Here is a 20,000-nt window from a genome sequence, read left to right as displayed (position 1 = left end):
CCCTCCACGTGGGAGGTTAATGCATGAGCAATGGAACTGACAAACAAATAGTAAGTACGTTGTACATTTCATATTTTAAATCACACTCCCGTGGGTGCATGAACCAGGTATATACTGTTAATACTGTTTGTCAAGTGAATAATTAATTCATCTTGATATGAGTTATATTATATATCACACATTTTATTGGATTTTACAGGTGTTTCCAAGGATTGATACAGATGGGTATATAGTTATAAAGATTATATATATATATATATATATATATATATATATATATATATATATATATATATATATATATATATATAATATATTTCTACGTCTATAGAACGCCTCGCCTTCCCAGCAGAGTTTTAGTTATATTTAATTATAAAAGTAGCAGCCATGCCTTCTCCTGAAGCGACTGTTGTTGGGAGAGTGGGTATGTCGTAGGAATGATATTTCCGGTCTGACGGAAGCTTAGGGTAAGAGAGGCAAGTCACAAGAGTAGCTAGGCTTCGAGATGGATTTTAGGGACTTCTACAATAAGACCTATTTTCCTTCCCAATTTGCTGGCGTTGTGTTTACCACCTTTCAGGCAATGCTCGAGGCGGTTTTTGGAAGCCCCGTGATTCGAAAACAACCAGTATCACTCTCAGTCGGCTGCGAGACGTGATCTCGGACAGAGGTCAAATTGCCAGCCTCCCAAAATTAGGCCTACCCACGACGTACTGGTGGACACGAACCCCAGACCTGAACCGAGGTCAGGCCGCATTCTTCTACAAGGATACACTGAATATTGCATAAAGGTACGTCTGAAAGTGTAAACTTCAACCCAGCACCTTTTACTACCATACGACTCTTGCTAAATTCATTTTCAATTCTCATTTTTACCACATTCTACATCAGAAGCCCTCTGTCCTCATCGGGCCACGTGCTCCCCTTTGTGACTTGTTAAAGACCAAGTTTTCGTGCATACCTCAGTGAACCATTCGAGTTTACCTTCCCCAATGTTAGAGAATTAATCAGCCTTAATCAAAGCAAGAAGTCATTTTTCCTTTTATCTCGTTTAATCTGGGATTCTTTTCCAGATTCCATGAGTCACGTGCCGTCTCTCTGCCGCAAGTGTGCATTAACCCCAAGTGTATGAAAACCAGCTATAACAGCTCAATGGAGCCATCATTTACCTTTTCTCCAGCCAGCCCGGGCCTTTTAGTAAATAAATAGCTTTAAGTAACGAGCTGAGTTTTCTGGCGACCTTCCCTCTAAAGAAATTAATAACTATCAGTTTACGGTAAGTTAAAGCAATTCCCTCTTGAAATCCCTCAATTATTTCCGTTTACGTATCTAGCTTCTTCTCAAGGCCCTATATACATAACATTGTCGACCTCGCCGAGGATCGAATCCGGGCTTGCTTAAAAAAGCTTGTAAATCGCGTTATCCGTTGTAAAACGTAAACTGTAAATTATTTTACAAAGCGTAAATCAAGCACACTTGCAGGGAAAGAAGACACACTGACTCACGGTAAGGTATTCCATTCATTAATATGATTATTTATAACCAACCTATGTTAGCTTAAGGTACGTTAAGTATTTTTATTTAGAAGTGTTTTAAACAAATGTGAAGGTAGAAATATTATTACATTGTAACGGCCAGAGCGCCGAGCGAATTCTGTTATTTTATAAATCGCATTGTCCTCGTCGGACGAGACAGAGCACGTGTGTAGAATAGATGCCAGAAAGAACCAGATCAAAACTAGGAAGTGCTTTGCCAGGGTTTATTGCTGTGTTTGAAAGCCTAGCTAGTTAGGAGTGTTTTACTCATAGTTACAGCAAAAGAAGTGTACAATTCTTTTGTCTGTGATAGTTAGGGTATTCATTTTAACTTAATTTCATTCCAAGTGTTGGTAACCGCTTACCTCTCAGCTAATTCAGCTTCGCGCTCTCTCGCCTGCGCGGTCTCAACCCAACCTTCGTCTCATTCACAGCGGCAGCCATGTTTGTTTCCTCTTTCAACATTATCTAAACAATTTAAGCAAAGTAACGTAAGTCACGAAGTTTTAACGTAAATAATATCAATGTCTGTACTAGTATCTATCGTTCTGCCAGAGAAATTAACGTAATTCGCCTTGAATAAGAAAGTAGAATTTTGTGTTGTAAATTGCCTTCGCATTTACAGAGAATCAGCTGTTTTGAACGACATGCTGTGCGCTAGCAGCGCTACCCGCTAGCCTTCACGTGTTTCACCTCGCATCGCTCACTCGCGCGCTGAGCGAAAATTTCATTTCACTTCGCACTTAACGTAGCCTCATTCACAATTGTTTGCTAACATCGTTTTAAATCCTTACCGTCATTTCACTGTTCACAGGGACCTAGTAATCTTACATAAAGTTAACGTAAATCTCAAGTAGAGTAAATCACAAGAATTGTTAACGTAAAACGCGTCTTTGTAAAATTCATATTGAAACGCAAATCATTTCATAAGCGCAAACCGCTAACATTAACGTAAAAATCGTTCACCACGAGCGCGTTATCATTTTCATAAAACGTTATCCAAAAGCAATTCTTTCATTAAAAACGTTAAGTAAGTAAATCATTTAACGCAAGTTGCGTCATATTAAACTAACATTAGTAGTTCAATTCAAATATAAGGGAGTCATTCATATATCATTTTTCACCCTCTCCGAGAGAGAGAGAGAGAGAGAGAGAGAGAGAGAGAGAGAGAGAGAGAGAGAGAGAGAGAAAACCAGAACACAGTATTCACGAAGCCAAGAGTACTACATCTTACCATTAATTATAGCATGCAGAATTAACATTATTTTAGTCTCTTGTGTCTTTCATTTACACAGCGTGATACGTACGCGCCTGTGTCCATTGCAGTTTGCAAGCATTTATTTATTTCATTTACTGAGTACTTCAGCGAGGGACTGAGCATTCCTAAAATTTCCATTACCTGTCGTTGCCCGAGTGGTCTTTTCATTTTCTTTTATCACAAAAGACTTGCGTATACCGCAAGCACAATTCGCACAGCGTGCCACGCCAATTCATTACTTCCAGACAGGGAAGTCGTTACCAGTTTAGGACTGGCCACCACCAGTGCACGTCAGGTCTTACCATTTTACAGTGCCACTAATTCTTGACACTGTCCATCGACTGGCTGCTGAAGTACTCCCACCTTTTACTTTCTCTCCTCCACTATTACCCTCTGCCATGAGCAGTGCCATTTCACTTCAGTATATTTAAGTATACTGCATGTAGTGTCCGGGACACACCAGCACGATACCAGTGCTCCAAGGAACGCCTCCATAAATGCCATTGCACCTGTACAGGCCGTACAGGTAGCCATTAAACCTGCGTGTCCGTCCTTACGGAACGCCCAAATAATTAGTGTGTCCGTGTACAAGGGTCAGTGATCCTTCGGAACACTCAACAAGGGAACGCCTCCCAGAAGTGCCGCAATACCAGCCCTAAGTGCTGACAAACCTGCGTGTCCGTCCTTACGGAACGCCCAATTCATTAATGTCCGTGTACAAGGGTCAGTGATCCTTCGGACCATCCTAAGGGAACGCCTCCCCAAAGTGCCGCAATACCAGCACTACTAGTGCTGCCCAAGGAACGCCTCCTCATAAGTGCCGCGCACCTGTACAGACGTACAGGTAGCCCTATACCTGCGTGTCCGTCCTACGGAACGCTCATTCATTATAGAGTATCCACCATTTTGGATCACTGAACCAAGGAACGCCTCCTCATAAGTGCCGTGCACCTGTATTGGACCTACAGGTAGCCCATTCCAGCGTCTCCCAACTTAGGAACGCCCTTAAGTGTGACGTACGCCGTACACTCCATTTGATTTTTTTCACCTCTTTAGAAGGTGCCAATCCAGAAGTGCCACCAACTTACGGGACACTTCCCAAGTGCCACAGAGCACCCAGTCTTCTCAGACTTTTTCTCTACCACGTCGCAGAACACCTTTCCAAGTGAGTGCCACTTTCCACAGTAGGCACTCCTATTCCATTCCGTACCCTTCCTGGCCATTATTTTCATTTTCATCAGAGCCTCTACTGCAGCCTAAGGGAAATGTCTTCCCCTGCTTCCCGCGACTTCTTTGCCAGAGAGCTAGAGAAGCTCGGAGCCCTCATAACTCTGGGCAAGGAGGCTGGTTACACTGGACCAGCACTTGACCAGTGGATAAAGACGCAGCAGGCTGCCGCACGCCTGCAAGAAAAGAAAGTAAGAGAAAACCAGAGACAAGCCAGAGAAGCAGAAAGGAAGGCAAGGGAAGAGGAGCGAAAGCATGAGCTCGCTCTCAAGGAGAAGGAACTCGACATCAAGCGGGAGAAGGCCCGTAAGGAGAGTATCCTAGCTCAAGCCACTCTGCCAGCTTCCAGCCCTGCACCCACTGTCTCTCTTAGTCCCGCCGTCTCTGGTCAGCCTGACATCCTTTCGATTTGCGAGCCTGGTCCTGATCTAGTGCCCGAGATAGAAATTCCTGCCGCATCCTGCCAGCCTTTTACCTTTTTACCGCCTACCTCCTCCCTTTTGGAAGAGGTAAGCCCACCAGTTGACCCCGGACTTGTTTCCGAGGGTGATCCAACAGAGGACGTTTCACCTGTGCCAGAGCACACTGCCAGCCTTGGTGACTCCACAGATTTGCAACCTGTGAGGCCATCTCGGTCTTATCATCCAGTGCCACGGAAGAGGTTCTGGAACACGTTCTGCCGAGACTGTGGCCGCAAGGGTCACATGTCTGCCAACTATGGAGGGTGCGCAAATTTTAATATTCCTGCCATCGCAATGGCCGTAACCAATCCTTCTTCACTAGGACCCCCAGCTAAGGGCCCTATAACTGTTGCACCCCTCCAAAGTCATTATCAGCCAAGCCACGTCAGAGCCTACGACGACTCTGGCGCTCAAATCTCCCTGATACGGGAAGACAGAATCCCCCGAGGGGCTACCGTCGATAGACGACAACTAATCACCATCGAAGGTATCAACCATATCAAGCTGATCCTTCCAACCGTGCAATTGAGAGTCACCCGACCTCATTTCTCCAAGGTTTGTACCCTTGCAGTTGCAAGCTACATCCCAGGAGGTTATGACCTCCTCCTAGGGCAAGACATGAAGTCTCCCTCGCATTCCAAAAAGCCTAGGGGTCCTAACCCCACAACAAAGCACTCCAAAGCAAGGAGTCATCGCAATTCTACTTCCTCCAGGAAGTACATCCACCAACAGTCTCCCCGCTACCAGGAGGGAGATTGATCATTCACAGTTCCGTTGCAAAACCTGCAACGTAATAGGGCACTCCACGAATTGGCCTAGGTGCCCTAGCCGACTACCAGCAGCGGACACTGTCCATTTTCCACAAGGCTTAGCCTTCAAAAGAGACAGGAGCCTCTGTCTCCCATTTCCAAGGGCACGCTGAGAGGTATTGCACCTCCAGTACCCGTCACAGCTCCAGTCGACCTCAACTCTCTGCCAGTGCCACTTGGCAGCACTGAGCAGTGCCAAGCTCCGTCCAGCCTGGGCGTAGAGCCACCACCGAACTTGACCTCTGCGCCTGGCCCCGAGCTAGCGCCGGCGCCTAACCTTATCAAGGATCCTCCTACAGGAGATCCTCCAACAGGCATGGAGCTTACCACAGCCCATGGCCAATCACTAGTTCCTTCTTCTTCATCCTTACCTCTGTCGCCCGAGGATGAACCTCCGGCAGACCTTACCTTTGTACCTCCTCTGGAAAACCAGGAACTGCCCGACCAGGAGTCAGCCTGGAGTTTTCCCCTCACGACGGTTGTCGCAGCAGCCGGAGTGAGGGCCTCCCCTGCAGTAGGTTCCACCTCTACGACGGTTGCTACAGAGACCGAAGTAGGGTGTTCTCCTGAAATCTTTCAGGCTACCACTGCCTCTGCTCCTGCCGGCGTTTCTGGCCTTTCCCCAGAGTCGGTGCCTCCGTCTACTCCTAGGACTGGTATAGCCAGGTCCTGGAGGAATAAGAAGAAGAAGAAGAAGGGACGTAACCAATCATTAACAAACTAACCCAAGAGCCACATGCTCTCCTTGACACCTGTGCCTGAGGTACAGTGTCACATTCATTTGCAGAATGATCCTGGCACCTACCCAGAGAAGGTAGCCAGCCTGATCTCTGCCAGTAGCACTAACCCTCTAACCCCTAGCCATTGTAATACTAACCCTCACTTAAATATATCTACCTCATTGCATTTCCCTCCTGGTCAACTAACCACTCATCATCCCCAAGCATCATTACCTCTTATCATGTATTTTTACAATTCCGTCGCTGAACTACTGCTGTGCGTACCACACTCTGGAATGATTGCGTCTTCATTTAAATGTATTGAGTAGGTTAGGCTAATGATTTAGTACCAGGGCATTAGGTTAGTAGCAAGTAGAATTTTCAAGTAACCTTATCTAGGGGTAGAGTAGACTGTCGTCACAGACAACCCGTAGTTATTACTTAGGCTAGATTACATCACTACATTAAGTTAGTACACTTAGCATCTTTGCCTATAAGTTAGGTAGGCCATTGTAGTCAGCCGTATCGCTGCTCAAAAAAACTTCAAGTTAGAGTAGGAGAACTGGGTAGTCGAGGCGATCAACTTATTTAAGCCAAGACCTTCACGCCCGAAAGAAAGGGGGGAGTGAATGCCTTCTTAACAACAGGGGGAGCTGCTACGTCTATAGAACGCCTCGCCTTCCCAGCAGAGTTTTAGTTATATTTAATTATAAAAGTAGCAGCCATGCCTTCTCCTGAAGCGACTGTTGTTGGGAGAGTGGGTATGTCGTAGGAATGATATTTCCGGTCTGACGGAAGCTTAGGGTAAGAGAGGCAAGTCACAAGAGTAGCTAGGCTTCGAGATGGCTTTTTTTAGGGACTTCTACAATAAGACCTATTTTCCTTCCCAATTTGCTGGCGTTGTGTTTACCACCTTTCAGGCAATGCTCGAGGCGGTTTTTGGAAGCCCCGTGATTCGAAAACAACCAGTATCACTCTCAGTCGGCTGCGAGACGTGATCTCGGACAGAGGTCAAATTGCCAGCCTCCCAAAATTAGGCCTACCCACGACGTACTGGTGGACACGAACCCCAGACCTGAACCGAGGTCAGGCCGCATTCTTCTACAAGGATACACTGAATATTGCATAAAGGTACGTCTGAAAGTGTAAACTTCAACCCAGCACCTTTTACTACCATACGACTCTTGCTAAATTCATTTTCAATTCTCATTTTACCCTTTTACCCATTCTACATCAGAAGCCCTTTGTCCTCATCGGGCCACGTGCTCCCCTTTGTGACTTGTTAAAGACCAAGTTTTCGTGCATACCTCAGTGAACCATTCGAGTTTACCTTCCCCAATGTTAGAGAATTAATCAGCCTTAATCAAAGCAAGAAGTCATTTTTCCTTTTATCTCGTTTAATCTGGGATTCTTTTCCAGATTCCATGAGTCACGTGCCGTCTCTCTGCCGCAAGTGTGCATTAACCCCAAGTGTATGAAAAACCAGTATAACAGCTCAATGGAGCCATCATTTACCTTTTCTCCAGCCCAGCCCGGGCCCTTTTAGTAATAAATAGCTTTAAGTAACGAGCTGAGTTTTCTGGCGACCTTCCCTCTAAAGAAATTAATAACTATCAGTTTACGGTAAGTTAAAGCAATTCCCTCTTGAAATCCCTCAATTATTTCCGTTTACGTATCTAGCTTCTTCTCAAGGCCCTATATACGTAACATTGTCGACCTCGCCGAGGATCGAATCCGGGCTTGCTTAAAAAAGCTTGTAAATCGCGTTATCCGTTGTAAAACGTAAACTGTAAATTATTTTACAAAGCGTAAATCAAGCACACTTGCAGGGAAAGAAGACACACTGACTCACGGTAAGGTATTCCATTCATTAATATGATTATTTATAAACCTATGGTTAGCTTAAGGTACGTTAAGTATTTTTATTTAGAAGTGTTTTAAACAAATGTGAAGGTAGAAATATTATTACATTGTAACGGCCAGAGCGCCGAGCGAATTCTGTTATTTTATAAATCGCATTGTCCTCGTCGGACGAGACAGAGCACGTGTGTAGAATAGATGCCAGAAAGAACCAGATCAAAACTAGGAAGTGCTTTGCCAGGGTTTATTGCTGTGTTTGAAAGCCTAGCTAGTTAGGAGTGTTTTACTCATAGTTACGGCAAAAGAAGTGTACAATTCTTTTGTCTGTGATATGTTAGGGTATTCATTTTTAACTTAATTTTCATTCCAAGTGTTGGTAACCGCTTACCTCTCAGCTAATTCAGCTTCGCGCTCTCTCGCGCCTGCGCGGTCTCAACCAACCTTCGTCTCATTCACAGCGGCAGCCATGTTTGTTTCCTCTTTCAACATTATCTAAACAATTTAAGCAAAGTAACGTAAGTCACGAAGTTTTAACGTAAATAATATCAATGTCTGTACTAGTATCTATCGTGCTGCCAGAGAAATTAACGTAATTCGCCTTGAATAAGAAAGTAGAAGTTGTGTTGTAAATTGCCTTCGCATTTACAGAGAATCAGCTGTTTTGAACGACATGCTGCGCGCTAGCAGCGCTACCCAGCTCCTTCACGTGTTTTCCCAAACCTCGCATCGCTCACTCGCGCGCTGAGCGAAATTTCATTTCACTTCGCACTTAACGTAGCCTCATTCACAATTGTTTGCTAAAACATCGTTTTAAATCCTTACCGTCATTTCACGTTCACAGGGACCTAGTAATCTTTACATAAAGTTAACGTAAATCTCAAGTAGAGTAAATCACAAGAATTGTTAACGTAAAACGCGTCTTTGTAAAATTCATATTGAAACGCAAATCATTTCATAAGCGCAAGCCGCTAACATTAACGTAAAAATCGTTCACCACGAGCGCGTTATCATTTTTCATAAAACGTTATCCAAAAGCAATTCTTTCATTAAAAACGTTAACGTAAGTAAATCATTTAACGCAAGTTGCGTCATATTAAACTAACATTAGTAGTTCAATTCAAATATAAGGGAGTTCATTCATATATCATTTTTCACCCTCTCCGAGAGAGAGAGAGAGAGAGAGAGAGAGAGAGAGAGAGAGAGAGAGAGAGAGAAAACCAGAACACAGTATTCACGAAGCCAAGAGTACTACATCTTACCATTAATTATAGCATGCAGAATTAACATTATTTTAGTCTCTTGTGTCTTTCATTTACACAGCGTGATACGTACGCGCCTGTGTCCATTGCTTTTTGCAAGCATTTATTTATTTCATTTACTGAGTACTTCAGCGAGGGACTGAGCATTCCTAAAATTTCCATTACCTGTCGTTGCCCGAGTGGTCTTTTAATTTTCTTTTATCACAAAAGACTTGCGTATACCGCAAGCACAATTCGCACAGCGTGCCACGCCAATTCATTCTTCTTCCAGACAGGGAAGTCGTTACCAGTTTAGGACTGGCCACCACCAGTGCAAAACGTCAGGTCTTACCATTTTACAGTGCCACTAATTCTTGACACTGTCCATCGACTGGCTGCTGAAGTACTCCCACCTTTTACTTTCTCTCCTCCACTATTACCCTCTGCCATGAGCAGTGCCATTTCACTTCAGTATATTTAAGTATACTGCATGTAGTGTCCGGGACACACCAGCACGATACCAGTGCTCCAAGGAACGCCTCCATAAATGCCATTGCACCTGTACAGGCCGTACAGGTAGCCATAAACCTGCGTGTCGTCCTTACGGAACGCCCAAATAATTAGTGTGTCCGTGTACAAGGGTCAGTGACCTTCGAACACTCAACAAGGGAACGCCTCCCAGAAGTGCCGCAATACCAGCCCTAAGTGCTGACAAACCTGCGTGTCCGTCCTTACGGACGCCGCCCAATTCATTAATGTCCGTGTAACAAGGGTCAGTGAATCTTCGGACCATCCTAAGGGAAACGCCTCCCCAAAGTGCCGCAATACCAGCACTACTAGTGCTGCCCAAGGAACGCCTCCTCATAAGTGCCGCGCACCTGTACAGACGTACAGGTAGCCCTATACCTGCGTGTCCGTCCTACGGAACGCTCATTCATTATAGAGTATCCACCATTTTGGATCACTGAACCAAGGAACGCCTCCTCATAAGTGCCGTGCACCTGTATTGGACCTACAGGTAGCCCATTCCAGCGTCTCCCAACTTAGGAACGCCCTTAAGTGTGACGTACGCCGTACACTCCATTTGATTTTTTCACCTCTTTAGAAGGTGCCAATCCAGAAGTGCCACCAACTTACGGGACACTTCCCAAGTGCCACAGAGCACCCAGTCTTCTCAGACTTTTTCTCTACCACGTCGCAGAACACCTTTCCAAGTGAGTGCCACTTTCCACAGTAGGCACTCCTATTCCATTCCGTACCCTTCCTGGCCATTATTTTCATTTTCAATCAGAGCCTCTACTGCAGCCTAAGGGGAAATGTCTTCCCCTGCTTCCCGCGACTTCTTTGCCAGAGAGCTAGAGAAGCTCGGAGCCCTCATAACTCTGGGCAAGGAGGCTGGTTACACTGGACCAGCACCTGACCAGGGGATAAAGACGCAGCAGCTGCCGCACGCCTGCAAGAAAAGAAAGTAAGAGAAAACCAGAGACAAGCCAGAGAAGCAGAAAGGAAGGCAAGGAAGAGGAGCGAAAGCATGAGCTCGCTCTCAAGGAGAAGGAACTCGACATCAAGCGGGAGAAGGCCCGTAAGGAGAGTATCCTAGCTCAAGCCACTCTGCCAGCTTCCAGCCCTGCACCCACTGTCTCTCTTAGTCCCGCCGTCTCTGGTCAGCCCTGACATCCTTTCGATTTGCGAGCCTGGTCCTGATCCAGTGCCGGAGATAGAAATTCCTGCCGCATCCTGCCAGCCTTTTACCTTTTTTTTTACCGCCTACCTCCTCCCTTTTGGAAGAGGTAAGCCCACCAGTTTGACCCCCGGACTTGTTTCCGAGGGTGATCCAACAGAGGACGTTTCACCTGTGCCAGAGCACACTGCCAGCCTTGGTGGACTCCACAGATTTGCAACCTGTGAGGCCATCTCGGTCTTATCATCCAGTGCCACGGAAGAGGTTCTGGAAACGTTCTGCCGAGACTGTGGCCGCAAGGGTCATATGTCTGCCAACTATGGAGGGTGCGCAAATTTTAATATTCCTGCCATCGCAATGGCCGTAACCAATCCTTCTTCACTAGGACCCCCAGCTAAGGGCCCTATAACTGTTGCACCCCTCCAAAGTCATTATCAGCCAAGCCACGTCAGAGCCTACGACGACTCTGGCGCTCAAATCTCCCTGATACGGGAAGACAGAATCCCCCGAGGGGCTACCGTCGATAGACGACAACTAATCACCATCGAAGGTATCAACCATATCAAGCTGATCCTTCCAACCGTGCAATTAGAAGAGTCACCCGACCTCATTTCTCCAAGGTTTGTACCCTTGCAGTTGCAAGCTACATCCCAGGAGGTTATGACCTCCTCCTAGGGCAAGACATGAAGTCTCCCTCGCATTCCAAAAAGCCTAGGGGTCCTAACCCCACAACAAAGCACTCCAAAGCAAGGAGTCATCGCAATTCTACTTCCTCCAGGAAGTACATCCACCAACAGTCTCCCCCGCTACCAAGGAGGGAGATTGATCATTCACAGTTCCGTTGCAAAACCTGCAACGTAATAGGGCACTCCACGAATTGGCCTAGGTGCCCTAGCCGACTACCAGCAGCGGACACTGTCCATTTTCCACAAGGCTTAGCCTTCCAAAAGAGACAGGAGCCTCTGTCTCCCATTTCCAAGGGCACGCTGAGAGGTATTGCACCTCCAGTACCCGTCACAGCTCCAGTCGACCTCAACTCTCTGCCAGTGCCACTTGGCAGCACTGAGCAGTGCCAAGCTCCGTCCAGCCTGGGCGTAGAGCCACCACCGAACTTGACCTCTGCGCCTGGCCCCGAGCTAGCGCCGGCGCCTAACCTTATCAAGGATCCTCCTACAGGAGATCCTCCAACAGGCATGGAGCTTACCACAGCCCATGGCCAATCACTAGTTCCTTCTTCTTCATCCTTACCTCTGTCGCCCGAGGATGAACCTCCGGCAGACCTTACCTTTGTACTCCTCTGGAAAACCAGGAACTGTCCCCGACCAGGAGTCAGCTGGAGTTTTTCCCCTCACGACGGTTGTCGCAGCAGCCGGAGTGAGGGCCTCCCCTGCAGTAGGTTCCACCTCTACGACGGTTGCTACAGAGACCGAAGTAGGGTGTTCTCCTGAAATCTTTCAGGCTACCACTGCCTCTGCTCCTGCCGGCGTTTCTGGCCTTTCCCCAGAGTCGGTGCCTCCGTCTACTCCTAGGACTGGTATAGCCAGGTCCTGGAGGAATAAGAAGAAGAAGAAGAAGGGACGTAACCAATCATTAACAAACTAACCCAAGAGCCACATGCTCTCCTTGACACCTGTGCCTGAGGTACAGTGTCACATTCATTTGCAGAATGATCCTTGGCACCTACCCAGAGAAGGTAGCCAGCCTGATCTCTGCCAGTAGCACTAACCCTCTAACCCCTAGCCATTGTAATACTAACCCTCACTTAAATATATCTACCTCATTGCATTTCCCTCCTGGTCAACTAACCACTCATCATCCCCAAGCATCATTACCTATATCATGTATTTTTACAATTCCGTCGCTGAACTACTGCTGTGCGTACCACTCTGGAATGATTGCGTCTTCATTTTAAATGTATTGAGTAGGTTTAGGCTAATGATTTAGTACCATGGGCATTAGGTTTAGTTAGCAAGTAGAATTTTCAAGTAACCTTATCTAGGGGTAGAGTAGACTGTCGTCACAGACAAACCCGTAGTTTGATTACTTAGGCTAGATTACATCACTACATTAAGTTAGTACACTTAGCATCTTTGCCTATAAGTTAGGTAGGCCATTGTAGTCAGCCGTATCGCTGCTCAAAAAAACATTCAGTTAGAGTAGGAGAAACTGGGTAGTCGAGGCGATCAACTTATTTAAGCCAAGACCTTCACGCCCGAAAGGGGGGAGTGAATGCCTTCTTAACAGGGGGAGCTGCTACGTCTATAGAACGCCTCGCCTTCCCAGCAGAGTTTTAGTTATATTTAATTATAAAGTAGCAGCCATGCCTTCTCCTGAAGCGACTGTTGTTGGAGAGTGGGTATGTCGTAGGAATGATATTTCCGGTCTGACGGAAGCTTAGGGTAAGAGAGGCAAGTCACAAGAGTAGCTAGGCTTCGAGTGGATTTTTAGGGACTTCTACAATAAGACCTATTTTCCTTCCCAATTTGCTGGCGTTGTGTTTACCACCTTTCAGGCAATGCTCGAGGCGGTTTTTGGAAGCCCCGTGATTCGAAAACAACCAGTATCACTCTCAGTCGGCTGCGAGACGTGATCTCGGACAGAGGTCAAATTGCCAGCCTCCCAAAATTAGGCCTACCCACGACGTACTGGTGGACACGAACCCCAGACCTGAACCGAGGTCAGGCCGCATTCTTCTACAAGGATACACTGAATATTGCATAAAGGTACGTCTGAAAGTGTAAACTTCAACCCAGCACCTTTTACTACCATACGACTCTTGCTAAATTCATTTTCAATTCTCATTTTTACCCCTTCTACATCAGAAGCCCTTTGTCCTCATCGGGCCACGTGCTCCCCTTTGTGACTTGTTAAAGGACCAAGTTTTCGTGCATACCTCAGTGAACCATTCGAGTTTTACCTTCCCCAATGTTAGAGATTAATCAGCCTTAATCAAAGCAAGAGTCATTTTTCCTTTTATCTCGTTTAATCTGGGATTCTTTTCCAAGATTCCATGAGTCACGTGCCGTCTCTCTGCCGCAAGTGTGCATTAACCCCAAGTGTATGAAAACCAGCTATAACAGCTCAATGGAGCCATCATTTACCTTTTCTCCAGCCCAGCCCGGGCCTTTTAGTAAATAAATAGCTTAAAGTAACGAGCTGAGTTTTCTGGCGACCTTCCCCTCTAAAGAAAGTTAATAACTATCAGTTTACGGTCCCAAGTTAAAGCAATTCCCTCTTGAAATCCCTCTAATTATTTTCCGTTTACGTTATCTAGCTTCTTCTCAAGGCCCTATATACGTAACAATATATATATATATATATATATATATATATATATATATATATATATATATATATATATATATATATTATATATATATATATATAAAATACACACACACACACACTATATATATATATGTATTATCACTTAATTTTAACGTTACACGGACTGTGGATGTGGAAGGAAAATATTTGATTAAACATTTCCGTCATTCGATTAATTTTAATCTCCCGATATCTAAAGGATAGCACACAGGCACCCACAAGTCATAAAATCCCCAGAAGCTATCACGACTCCCATATGGGAAATGTCCACCCTTAAAAAGATTCAAATGATTGCATTGAAGTTAGTGAGAGAATTCATTAACCCTCTTACGCCGAAGCCCTAAAAATCAAAACCTCTCCTGTATGCCGGCGCCGGTTTGGAGTGAGCGCGGGGAAACGGAAAAATAATTTTTTCAAAAATCACAGCGCGCTTAGTTTTGAAGATTAAGAGTTCATTTTTGCTCATTTTTTTTTCATTGCTTAAGTTTAGTATGCAATCATCAGAAATGAAAAATAATATCATTATCATATGTAAATAATGCGATATATGGAGCGAAAAAAAATACATTCATAGATAATTGTATTCAAATCACGCTGTGCAAAAAACGGTCAAAGCTAACGAGTTACTTTTTTTTTCGTTGTATTGTACACTAAATTGCAATCATTTTGATATATAATACATAGTAAAACAATAAAAGCAACACCGGAAAAATATTATCACAAAATGATGTACGAATTCGTAACGAGCGGACGTAAAAAAATGATATTTTTCAAAATTCACCGTATTCTAAATAATGTTCTAGAGACTTCCAATTTGTTTCAAAATTAAGACAAATGATTGAAAATATTCCGATACTGTAAGAGTTTTTAGATTAGAATTGCAGATTTCGACCATTTCGGACGAGTTAATTTGACCGAATGTCGAAATTTTAATATATATATTTTTTCATATGCACATATTTCGAAGATGGAAAAGCTACAACCTTCAATTATTTTTTATTGTATTCTTCATGAATTTGCGCACATTTTGATATATGAAACTCTATAAAAAGGCTAATATGAAAAGGAGCAAATATTAGGATAATGCCATGTACGTATTTCGCCGAGACTTGCGGCCGCGAATCGGCGCGCGGAGTGAAGGTAGGTATATATTTTTCAAAAATTCACCATAAATCACAATATTGTTTTAGAGACTTCAAATTTGTTTCAAAATGAAGAAAAATGACGGAATATTACTAGGCCGTAAGAGTTTTAGCTTACAATTGCGTTTTTCAACTATTTCGGTAGAGTCAAATTTGACCGAACGTGGTTTTTTTTCTATTTATCGTGATTTATATGCAATATTTCGAAAAAAAGAGAAAAGCTACAACTTCATCATTTTTAGTTTGTATTCTACATGAAATTGCGCACATTTTCATATATAAAACTTATGTAACAGCTAATTTTAAATGGTGCAAACATTTCGACAATCGCACAAAAAATTCTGATTTTTTCGGAAGAGTTACGCGCGAACGTAATTTTTTTTTTTCATAAATTCACCATAAATCGAAATATTGTGCTAGAGACTTCCAAGTCGTTGCAAAATGAAGGTAAATGATTGAATATTACTAGAATATAAGAGTTTTAGCTTACAATTGCGTTTTTCGACCATTTCGGTAGAGTCAAAGCTGACCGAAAGTTGAAATTTTTGCACTTAAAGTTATTTATATGAAAATATTTCAAAACTGATAAAAGTTACAACCATGGGTTGTTTTTTGTTGTATTGTGCATGAAATTGCGCACATTTCCATATATAAAACTTTATGTAACGGCAAATTTAAAAGGGTGCAAACATTGAGGACAATCGCACGAAAAAATTTATCGGAAGAGTTATCGCACGAACGTAAGGAAAAAGTTTTTTCATAAATTCACCATAAATCGAAATATTGTGCTAGAGACGTCCAATTTGTTGCAAAATGAAGGCAAATTATTGAATATTACTATAATATAAGAATTTTAGCTTACAATTGCGTTTCTCGACCATTTCTGTAGAGTCAAAGTTGACCGAAGGTTGAAATTTTTGCACTTATCGTTATTTATATGAAAAATATTTTAAATTGATAAAAGCTACAATCATGAGTATTTTTTAGTTGTATTGTGCATGAAATTGCGCACATTTTCATATATAATACTTCATGTAAAGGATAATTTAAAATGGTGCAATAATTATGTCAAAGTGACGAAATAATTTCCGAGATGTGTCACTGATACTTTTTAGTGCGATAAGAAAGAAATTCGCGCTTGCGCGCCTGCGTAGCGATTGAAACTTCCCAAAACAACGCCGTGATCCGTGATTCCCAGATCCCCAGCAGGCGTGCTCGTGATACAAAAGTTTTCGGCTGGTAGGCCTATAAGTATTTTTCACGAATTTTTAAAAAAACTTTTTTGAGCCGACGTATGATACGTCCAATCGGCATACGAGACATTTTGACTCGACGTTTAATACGTCCAATCGGCGTAAGAGGGTTAAAGGATTCCCTTGACAACTTGTGGCGCTTGTGCGCGCCAACGTTTTATAACTCACCAAGAAAGGGGTCAAAAGTTCGACTGCATTCCGGTTTTGTGCATTTCTCTTCATGCCAATAAACACACGTAAACTTTTCATTAATTAAAGACAGAAGAAGAGGGAAACGGGCATGGTGGATAATGAAGAGATTGCTTCATTAATTAAAGACAAAAGAAGAGGGAAACAGGCATAGTGGATAATGAAGAGATTGCTGAAATATACAATCTCAAGCAAGCTAAACGTCCATTTCATCTTATCCAATCCAGTACTGAATCATCTTAATTTTCAGGAACCGCTTAGATGCTCACACAAGTAATTCCCAATGAAGTGATATTCAAGACATCGAGAAATTACCTTCCTGTACTCTAGAACTAAACTTCATAATCGTGCCAGCACCTTCTCTTTGAGCAAGAATTGCATGCATTTGAATATGCATCGTTGTCAAAAACTAAAGTATGATAATTCTGAAGAAAAGTATAGTTAATACAATAATCTATGGTCAACTGAGGGAGTTAAAGCAAGAGTGCCTCCATCCATCCTTCTGGCTACGTCCGTTGCTGCAGACATTTTGCCTTATTCTGAAAATTACTGAAACCAAAAAAAAAAAAAAAACGCCAACCACATTATCTTGTTATTGCCCTAATGGAAAGTACGATACAAAAAAAAAAAAATACTAAAGCTTTGCTGCATTTCAATATGCTACGTCAGTTCACGTGAGACACTGCCTGGCGTTATGGCTTTGACCTCGTACGTCTGGCAGCCATCACGGCTTATTTGTTTACGAGAATTCAGGGTGGCAGGGTCCATCCGGATCATCAGCGGACTACAGAACAGCTACGCTGACGGAAGGTATCGAAGCTGATAACATTCATGTTTACATTACGGCCAGCGTTGTGGTTGTCCTGTGCCCTTATGACTCTGTGACTTAAAGCTATACTATACATGAAGAAGTTAGGTCGTGAAAGTCGTCATGGAAGACATACAGGAACCACTGATATCGTCAGCAGGTATGTCCTTGGAACGGGAATCGGATAGCTGGCAACAGAGGGACACCAAGCATATTGAGTTAGATGATAAAGTTGTACAACTTACTTTTTGAAAACAATTATCCATATTCGTGTATGTCTTCGTGAAGGTGTATTATTTTTGCAGTGCTTTGCTTATTTCCTCGCCTTTATACTTAACACAACAAGACAATAATGACTTACATATGACATCATAATTTGTAATATTGTTCGAAGTGGTGCACGAGTCTTTAGTTCATAAGTTTAAAAGATCAGGCCATTAATTAAACATGTTTTACGTTCCATTACTGATATTTGTTATCAATAACTTGTCTAATTCTGATGTCCAGAGGATACAATAAACCTCCATCAAGAATAAACTAACCCAAACTATCCTAACACAGCCAACTATAAAGGTATTCGTAGGATGTGAGATCTTGGACCTTAGTCAGTTATCACAAAACAAAACAAAACCAAATCCGCCAAGTGAACGTAATAACACTGGATTTATTTGTTAACCCGTGCACTTTTTAGTAAGGTTTGATGAATACATAATGTAACACACACGCATATATATATATATATATATATATATATATATATATATACATAATATATATATATATATATAGTATATATATATATATATATATATATATATATAGTATATATGTATATATATGGGATCATGTCAAGATTAGCGAACCCACTATTTTTCAAGACTATTATACCACTGATTTTTACACATACACACACACACACACACATACATACATATATATATATAATGTATATAGATATATATATATATATATATATCTATATATATATCAAATTGGTATAATATTGTCTTGAAAAATAGTGAGTTCGCTAATCTTGACATGATCCGACACACACACACACATAGTATATGTGTGTAATATATATATCTCTGAAGTTATATATATATATAATATATATATTACTATTTAATATAGTAAAAGTTTTCGATAGTAAGTCTTCTCCCATTAGTAACAGGTGACTATGGCCACCATGTGACGTGCCATACACCTTACTCCAACGTATTACTTCGTCCATTCTTTCCCCATGACGAAAACCACCTCAAAAGCACTGACATTTGTTTTTACCCAAAGCTAACCTTTTCACCACCTTTGTACCCTCACATTTCAGACACATTCAGTTTTCCTTACACGAATACAGTAAGCAAAGTTAGAGCATTCTACTTCACTTCCAGTGCATACAGGATAGTTTACTCAAGAACCCTCCCATCCATTGATTCATCTATATTGTTACTATTTTTTCCAGACACCTACACTCAAATTTCTCCTCTTGCAAAACTCTTTCTTCCAGACTTCTCACTATTCTCTGCAGTAGCTCTTCGCTATCTCCAATCAAAACTGTGTCATTTGCAAGCACTAGCCACTTCACTTTCCATGTGTGCCCATCTTCTTAGGCCATGATTTTACATACACACAAATATATACATACATATATATATATATATATATATATATATATATATATATATATATATATGTATGTATATATATACTATGTATATATAAAGGATTTTTGCCACGAAGGAAAAAATGAAAAAGCGAGATAGCCAAGTACTTTCGGTCCTGTTCGGACCCTTTACTGAGGCAAACTGATTTTACAGAGGACAGCATAGACAAAAGAAGGCTTAATATCCAATCTGACACTACAAGATTAGCATTAAGGGCAATTTTACTCTACAGAAAGGAGGAAACACCTGAGGGTGTAGCCACACCTTGGGGGACACACGCAGTAAACAAGTTATTCTTCCAGAAAACAGTACATTTTGAAAAAACACGAAAGCATATATAGTACAATTTAATATCATGAAATTTACACAAATTTTCCCCAAAAATTATTATTAATGAAAAGACGAAAGAAAATATAAATATATATATCGAGCAAGAGAAAGAGGGAGAGAGAATATCGAACCAGAGAGAGAGAGAGAAATAATAACTATATACATGTGGGACTAATTTATTAGTAGTTCATTTATTTTAAGGTCCTTCATAAACATCTTACAAATATATGGGTCCAAATGGTACATTTGGACCCATATATTTGTTGGGTAACCCTTTATCACCTCTCCTTTCAAACTTATATATGGAATTTTTAGAGAGACAACACCTCCCGAATATCACACTTGTCCCCTTAAAATGGTACCGATATGTCGATGATATCTTAGTAGTCTTACCTGTTGGTATCGATATAAATGATTTACTGTCTAAATTGAATAATTTAGTGCCATCCATAAAATTCACTGTTGAAATCGAAAATAACAATGTCATCCCTTTCCTAGA

General features: G+C 42.3%; 1 protein-coding gene across 3 annotated transcripts in view; it reads left to right on the top strand.

Moving 5' to 3' along the window:
* Positions 1–20,000, top strand: part of LOC135208563 (proton myo-inositol cotransporter-like) — a 34,498-nt gene that overhangs the window by 2,190 nt on the left and 12,308 nt on the right. Inside the window, exon 1 of one of the 3 annotated variants that reach the window (XM_064240886.1) lies at positions 17,391–17,509. The exons of 1 other annotated variant lie outside the window; for it this stretch is intronic. Coding sequence is in view for 1 of the 2 variants with exons in the window: in XM_064240884.1 (XP_064096954.1) it covers positions 17,631–17,667 (37 nt within the window). In the remaining variant the exon portion in view is untranslated. Of the gene's footprint in view, positions 1–17,390; positions 17,668–20,000 lie in introns of those variants that run through there. One more of the 3 variants, XM_064240884.1, reaches the window with a different exon arrangement.

Source organism: Macrobrachium nipponense, chromosome 35 (genome assembly GCF_015104395.2).
Source record: "Macrobrachium nipponense isolate FS-2020 chromosome 35, ASM1510439v2, whole genome shotgun sequence".
NCBI classification, from domain to species: Eukaryota; Metazoa; Arthropoda; class Malacostraca; order Decapoda; family Palaemonidae; genus Macrobrachium; species Macrobrachium nipponense.
Note: the sequence above shows the minus strand (reverse complement) of the source record. Positions and strands in the feature narration are given on the sequence as shown.